Below are 8,078 nucleotides of genomic sequence, written 5' to 3'. Positions count from 1 at the left end.
CGGACCTGTCTGTCCCCTGACCTGTCATTGCCATGGCTGCTGTCACCCATCCCTGGAACAAGACCTCCACCCACGCCCCACCCCCGGGTGACACAGCTCAGCATGGCCACACTTTCCTGGGGTGAGGACAAAACCTGTTCTCCAACCCACGGGGTGTCCAGGGTCTTCCTGAGACCTCGTGGATGCTGTGACAGTCACCTGGAATGTGGATCAAGAAGGAAAAACCATTTTTAAGTGGGATCTGTCAGGTGGCACACTCAATAGAGCACACATATTATCATGTGAGGACCTGGATTCAAGCCCGAGTTCCCACCTGCAGGAAGGGAGGCTTCACAAGTGGTGAAACAGAGCCAAAGGTGCCTCTCTCTCTCTCTCTCTCTCTCTCTCTCTCTCTCTCCCTCTCCCTCTCCCTCTCCCTCTCCCTCTCCCTCTCCCTCTCCCTCTCCCTCTCTCCCTCTCTCTCCTTTGCAGTCTTTCATCCTCTTTCAAAAGAATAAAAATAAATAAAAATGACCACTGAGAACCAGTGGATCACACAGCACCAAGCCCCAACAATGACCCTGGTAGCAAAAGTAACTAAATTATTCAAAATATAAAAATACGGGCAGGGGGAACTAAGGAAAAATAGAGACAGGCTGGGGGTATAGATTGGCCTGCCAAAGCCCAAGTCCAGTGAAGAAACTATTACAAAAGCCAGAACTCCTACCTTCTACACCCCAAAAACACCTTTGATCTATACTCCCAGTGGAAGAGAAGTGACAGGAGGAAGAGGATAAGAGAGCTCTGAAATCCAGCTCCATCAGCACCCAAAGAAGACAAAAAGGGGAGAGATATTTGGATGTAGTAATAAGGTTATATGTGGCTTGAGGGGAAGAGAGGACTGGACCTGGAAGAAAAAGAAGGTAATTATGTACAAGTGTAGACAGATAGTTGTAGAGATGATGGTTAATTCGTGTCTGCAACCTTGGGAGAACAGAAATGGTTTGCAAAGGAGGGATTTGGGATTCAGAACTCTGGTGATGGAAATGGTATGGAATTATACCCCTGTTGACACATAATTTTGTACATCAATATTGAATTACTAATAAAAAATAAATAAAATATTAAAAATAAATAAAAATATGGGAGGCAGATAGCTATATAATAGTTACGTAACTGTATTTCATACCTAAGGCTCTTAGGTCCCAGGTTCAATCCCCAGCACCACCATAAGCCAGAGCTGAGATCTAAGGTGGGGGGGTTGGGGGGAGGGAAACCTTAAAAACTGGGGCCAGTCACCTGATAGAGCTCACACATTAGTGTGCAAGGACCTGGGTTCAAGCCCCTGTCCCCACCTGCAGGGGGAAAGTTTCAAGAGTAGTGAAACAGTGCTGCAGGTGTCTCCCTGTCTCCCTCTTTATCTCCCCATCCCATTTCTCTCTGTATCTGTTCAAAATAAATTAATAAAAATGTTAAAACAAGATTTTCTTCACATATGGAGGGTGTCGAGCTTATTTTGGAACCGTGGTTGATTGTCACCTTATGGAGAGCACATCACCTCATTGAAATTGTCTTGGTTCCTGGGTGGAGCTACCCATGAACAGCAGCAATGGGAATGATAATGGCAATGGGAAAAACGGGGGGCTAGAACACATACCTTCTTCCTCGATTCACAATGGAGACATGGAGAAGATTCTTTTGGATGCACAACATCAATCGGGACACAGTAGTTCAAGGGGCAGTTCTCACTGTGACAGCCCTTCCCCACAAGAAGATAAGCAGATTATGTTTGATGTGGAAATGCATACCAGCAGGGACCATAGCTCTCAGTCTGAAGAGGAAGTTTTAGAAGGAGAGAAAGACACTGATGCTTTGAACAAAAGTGTAGACTGGGTGTCTGACTGGTCCAGTAGACCTGAAAACATTGCACCCAAGGAGTTCCACTTCAGGCACCCCAAGCGTTCTGCTTCCTTAAGATTGAGGAAACACGGAGCCATGAAGAAAGGGGGTATTTTCTCTGCAGAATTTCTTAAGGTGTTCATTCCATCTGTCTTCCTTTCTCATGTTTTGGCTTTGGGGCTAGGCATCTACATTGGAAAACGACTGAGCTCACCTTCTGCCAGCACCTACTGAGGGAAAGAAAAGCCTCTGGAAAAGCGTGTGACCTGTGAAGTGGTGTACTGTCCCAGTAGTTGATTTGAATTTGAGACCATAAGCATGACCCAAACTACTACCCTATTTTTACATATCCAAGTTCCAGTAACTCTCAAATCCAATATTTTATCCAAACTCTGTTGAGACATTTGACTAACCTCATTCCCTTTTGGGCCTGTAAGAAACTCTAGAATTTCCTAACACAGTTTACTGTTTAGAAAATTTTCAAGGGCTTCTTTTCCGTAAATGCCACCAGCAGATTATTATTTTGTCAGCAGTGCTTCTGTCTCCTTCTAGTAAACCAGCCTCATACCTGCTTCATTCCTGGCATAAATTTGACTCTTGCTCGAGAACTACCATCTTTCTCTTAAGCCAAAATCAGGTTAGCAGATAATATATAAGAGCTTTGTTGTTTTAATTTGTTTTTCAAGATAAAGGCAAGCTTCTGTAAGCTTGAATTTATAGTTATTAAAACAAGAAACCAACATGCAAAAAAAATTTTTTTAAGAAAAATATATATCCTGGGCAATAAAAAATGATTTTAAACCAGCTTTGGAGCCATTCTTTCTCTGTGCCTCCTGTTGGCACCTTTCAGTTTGTATTAATAGGGAGGCTGTAGAAATGATAGATGTGAACTAGAGTAAGAATTAAAACACATCAGCAGGTTTTAATACTCATGTTATAATGCTGTCTTTTATATGGTGTTAAAAATCTTTATTTGTGAAAAGGAAAGTCTCAGGCCTAGAAATACATGAAATTTCATTTGAAAAAAGAAAAATGTTAAAACAAAACAAAGAGCTTGAAGGCTGCTTGTCTGCTCTGCACTGCCCACTTCCCCTCATCCAGGAGTCCTTCCCCCCCACCTCCCTACCTACCCCCTCCACGCTCACCCGGGCTCCACCACCACCCCCCATCTCATTCACCTTCGCCTCAAATCCTAGGAAAACTTGTTTCCAAAGCCAGAGCTCGCCCTGCTCTACAATGCAGATTACTCCTTCCCACCGGCTGGTAAAGTTCGCTGGAAGTTGCATTTTCTAGGTGAGGAGGAATCTCGGTGAAGAAAGAGGTGGGAAAAGAGCTGGGCTCCCCGAGGGCCTTTGTCTTGTTCTTGTTCCGTCTTGCTCCTAAGGGCCCCCACAGGCTGCGTAGCTGCGTGGACAGCAGGGGACAAAAGCAGAAACAGTGAATTGAGAGGAGAGGGTCAGAGATTGGGGAGTCAGAGCCTCGAGGAGAGGCAAGAGCTTAGGCAAGAGTGGGAGGAACTGGGGAGGATAGAGGTGAGTGGGAGGAACTGGGGAGGCGTGGGAGGGGCAGAGGTGAGTGGAAGGGGCTGGGCAGGAGTGGGAGGGACAGAGGTGAGTGGGAGGAACCAGGGAGGGGCCCTGAGAAGGCAGCAGCGCTGGAAGGAGCTTAGTACTGGTCTCAGCACTACCAGAGCCAGACCACAGAGTGCTAACTCCCGGGCTGTGTCCTTTCTCCTGTCACTCGCTCCGAACTCCGCCCACAGAAATACAGGCCCTACGCTCCACAGACAGGAGAACAGGACTCCAGGCGCGCTGGATAAGAGAAGGGGGAAAGCAGAGGGACAACCCACATTGTGATTTCTGTTGTGTGAACCCCAGACCAGGCATCATGTTCCTGCGTGTCTACTGAGGTGGCAGTCTAGGAGGAAGCAAGGGGTGGTGTCTGCGGAAGGGAGCTTGTGATCTGTAGAGGACACAGAGACTTCTGGGGCTGCTGTTTAACTCCTGACCTCGTGGTGCGGAGGTGGGGGCTGCATTATAACCGTACATTAAGCACTGTGTTTGTTGCTCTGTTCTATTCTGTTCTGAGAGGGCATTACATAACTACAAAGGTGTTGAACAGGAGAGCTTTGTGGGTGGATACTGAGCATGGAGTGTTTTCAGCGCCTCTACTGGGAACGTTTCCCAGACTGGCCACCGATGTGGGACGTAAGCAGGTGGGGGGGGGGGGGGACTAGTCTTTGGTACCCATCTCAGACCTGAGCTGCTTGTATTCTCCGAGCATCTAGAAGTTTCTGTGAATAAGATCCCATCTTCTCTGAGGGATGGACCCAGTGAGGGAGAGATACTGAAGACACCAAGGACCTGAGGCCGGGAGGAGACAGGGACCTTCTGCTGGAACCTGCAATTCTGCTGTCCCTTCTCCAGCCTGCCCGTAGACACAGACCTATGCCAGTCCTTAGTACCTGACCCCATTCATCCTGCTTCATTGAAGCAGCATGAAGGACAGCACTGGGTTCACTCTACTTGTCTACCTGAGGGGCAGGTGCAGAAGGGTCTTAGACAAAATGAAATGCAGAGTCAGTGAAGTAGCCATTTGGCTAGTGCATTGCTTTGCCGTGTGTGTTACCCAAGTTCAAACTTGGTCTCCACTGCATTGAAGGGCACTTCAGCCCTATGGTGCATATCTCTCTCTCCCTCACTGCCGCTATCTAGAGAGAGAGAGAGAGAGAGAGAGAGGAGATGAAATACAGCAAGGCAACCAAGACACAGGGCTGGGTGGGACATGCACAGTCATGGCTATGGACATCCTTCACAGCAGGTGGGAAAGGGGCACCAGAGTGGAGTGGGAAGGAGTGGGTGGGAGGTGAGGACCATGAGCAGACAGGGAACTACAAAATATGGGCATTGCACAATGATCTGCAAAGAAGGCCAGAGACCGCAGGGTGGGGGCAGGTTGTGCGCACTTTGGATGCCAGGCTCAGGAGCTGAGCTTACTCTAGTAAGTGGCTTCTCCCCACCTGAGTGATGGTTCCTAGACACTAATGGATCAAGAACTCGGTAAGGATTTCCCTTGAAATGAGATGAAGGAGGCTGGGCAGTGGTATACTCAGTTGCACACACACTCACATTACAGTGCACAAGGGGCTGCTTTCAAGCCCTCAGTTCCCACCCACAGAGGGGAAGCTTCATAAGCAGTGAAGCAGTGCTGCAGATATATATATCTATTCCTCATCTGTCTCCCTCTTCACCCTTAGTTTCTCTGTCTCTATCAAATAAAAGACTAAAATCTAAAAGGAGGAAACACATGTTACTAAATGCCAGCTCATAGAACTTAAACTGATGGGACAATGTGGTGACACATCTGGTAGAGCAAACAAGTCATTATGTAGCAAGGTCCAGGTTCAAGTCCCCAGTTTCCACCTGTAGGTGATGGGGTGGAGCAGAAGCTTCACAAGCAGTGCTACAGGTATCTCTCTTTCTTGATTCCTCTCTCTGTTTCTCTCTGTCTGTATCAGAAAGGAAAGAACTACAGAAAGAGATAGAGTGAGAAGCAAGGGAAGGAGAAAGAAAAGGGAGGAAATGTGTTGGTATGCTTCTAAATTCTGCTTCTAAGACCCCTTCTGTTTCATTGGTTTAATCCCCCCTGCTTAACACTGTATTCTATTTACAGAACCACTGTTAACTAAGCACCGCCCTGCCTCCAGGGCATTGGTTTAATCCTCACTGTTTTGCACGCTTTTTCCTTCTCTCCACCCCCTATTCTACGTACATCCTCTTCGGACCTGACTCTTCTGCCTCAGGATGTATAAGGACAAAATTGTGATTAGAGATAGCTTAGATTGTGCTGTGTTCCACATGAATAAAGACTGAACTGCGTACCACTCAGCCATGAGTCCCTGGTTGTTTCTCTCTCTTCCGCCCACGAAGCTAGCCCGGCAGAAATGGGAATGAAGGAGTGATCATGCAGGCAGTGAGCCTCCAGTAATAAGCCTGGTAGCAAAGGGAAAGGAAGGAAGGAGGAAGGAAGGAAGGAAGGAAGGAAGGATAAATATGAGAGAGAGAAAAAATAAAAATAAAGACACAAACCAAGGCTGACTTCCCACTGATCAGAGCCTATGACTAGTTCAGGAGAGCCCTAATCTGCTTCCCAGATTTCTCTCACCTTCACACTGCTCCTAGCTAGTCTCAAACATTCCTCTAAACTGAGATTCCCTGGATCACGCTGAGAATGCCCCATGGGGGAAGCCAATGTATGCACATTGGAAGCAACGGGAGTCTAAAATGCAGTTTTTCCTATAGAGTCTGTGCCTTCCTCAGACACACACACACACACACACACACACACACACCTGTAAGAGCTCTCCAGCTACATGGTCCCTTCATGAAGCCCTGTGCTGATCACAGGGCCACAACCACATCTGCTCACTACCTACAAGCAGTGTGCCTGACAGTCCACTCTGGATGTCACAACCAAATACTAATCCTGGGGGCTCAAACAGCAGAAATATCTGTCAGGAGTGTGGGATGGGGGAAAGCATAGCAAGAAAAGCATCTGCCCTGTGAGCATCAAGTTCTGAGTTCACTTCCCAGCACTGAATATGCCACAGTGATGCTCTGATTCTTTCTAGCTCTATCTCCTTATCTTATCTGCTTATCTCCTTCCTTCTTTAACCTTATTTGATGGGATGGAGAGGGGAGGGGGAGATAGATGATAGATTAAATAGATAGATAGATAGATAGATAGATAGACAGATATACAGAAAGACAGACCTGTAGCACTATTGCACAACCCGTGAAACTTTTCCCCTACAGGTGGGGACCAGGACTTTGAACCTGAGTCATTGTGCATGATAAATGTATTTGAAACAAGTGCACCACCACCCGATTCCTGTATCTGTATCTCTATTATCTCTATTCTGTAGAGGTCCTGACTGAGCAGGGCTGGTAATCTCGGCACAGGTGACTGCAGCAACACTTCCCACCAGGGGGCGGCAGCACCACGTGCAATATCTCAGCCTCCCCTGTAGACACCCACTTGAGGCAACACTGGTTTTTTCTTTTTCTTTTTCTTTTTCTTTTTTTTGGGGGGGTGGGGGGGCTATTTTATATATTTCCTTTACTGGGGGATTAATATTTTACATTTGACAGTGAATACAATAGTTTGTACATGCATAACATTTCTCAGTTTTCCACATAATAATACAACCCCCACTAGGTCCTCTGTCATCCTTTTCCCTGATTTCTCTCATCAGTACCTGGCCCTCTGCCTCTCTGTCTTTACTCTGCCCAGTGGGGTGGAAGACCTCAGCCCCAGGAAGAGCTGTGAAGGGGAGCAGGTGCAGCTCAAGTGTGGGAGGAGGCGGTTAGTCACAGCATCCTCTGCAAAGTTCCCTGGGGTGCCTCTTGCTCTTCCTTTTTTGTTGGGGGGTAACCCCCAAGGCTTATTGGGGTCCAGGCCACCAAGGTGAGGGCAGAGGGGAGACATAAGACTAGGGGGTTGGTGACAGGAATCCTTCCCAGGAAGAACATCCCCCCCACACACACACACACACAGAGCTGGAATTATCTTTTCCCACCAAGGAAACTAAGGTCACAAAGCAGACACCAAATTCGTGGGTGCCCAGAAGTTCTGTGCTTAAGCCACATACACTGGGGTTCCACAAAGTTTAGGGCACACATGCTGCCAGGGTCCCTTGTTAACCCAGAAGACATGGCCACACCCACAGGATTCACAGCCACTGGGAGACCTGATGTCCAGAAACCCACATGCTGGCCAGGCAAAGGTCAGAGGCCAACACAGCCTCTCTTACCATGCCCCCACCCGGTGCCCACCAAGCTCCCCCAATCCCTGATGTCTGGGTGCTGAGAGCTGAGAACCCCCAGCCTGTGAAGAGCAGTCAGTGAGGGTGGATCTGAGCAAGGACTGCTCCCCTGAACTTTGGTCTCCTCAGTGGTGGCCCCAGGCCAAAGAGGAGGTTTCCCCTGCTCCTGCAGCTTCCTGCTGGCCCCAAGGGGAATCCCAGCTCAGGGCTGTGCAGAGGTGGGGCTGAAGGCAGGGGGGTGAATAGGGGACCTCCTTATGGCCAGAGCTAGAGAAACTAGCTGGCAAGACCTGCTGCTCCCCCACATGCCAAAGCTGGGGGTGGTCCCCCCCTCCTCCTCCACACACACACAGCCAGCTGGGGAAGGAGTATGGGA

At 48.2% G+C, this 8,078-nt stretch overlaps 1 protein-coding gene across 1 annotated transcript; it reads left to right on the top strand.

Annotated features, from left to right (window-relative positions):
- Window positions 1–1,560: 1,560 nt before the first annotated feature.
- On the top strand, window positions 1,561–2,633 carry LOC103124772 (BCL2/adenovirus E1B 19 kDa protein-interacting protein 3-like). The gene has a single exon (XM_060201659.1). It carries the CDS (start codon window positions 1,576–1,578, stop codon window positions 2,110–2,112), a length of 537 nt encoding a protein of 178 aa, XP_060057642.1. The 5' UTR covers window positions 1,561–1,575; the 3' UTR covers window positions 2,113–2,633.
- Window positions 2,634–8,078: the final 5,445 nt, after the last annotated feature.

Source organism: Erinaceus europaeus, chromosome 11, assembly GCF_950295315.1.
Source record: "Erinaceus europaeus chromosome 11, mEriEur2.1, whole genome shotgun sequence".
NCBI lineage: Eukaryota > Metazoa > Chordata > Mammalia > Eulipotyphla > Erinaceidae > Erinaceus > Erinaceus europaeus.
This window is presented reverse-complemented; position numbering and strand designations above follow the sequence as displayed.

What these genes read in the sequence shown, in the direction of transcription:
- LOC103124772 (XM_060201659.1), top strand. Translation starts at nt 1,576, where the DNA reads ATGAACAGCAGCAATGGGAATGATAATGGCAATGGGAAAAACGGGGGG.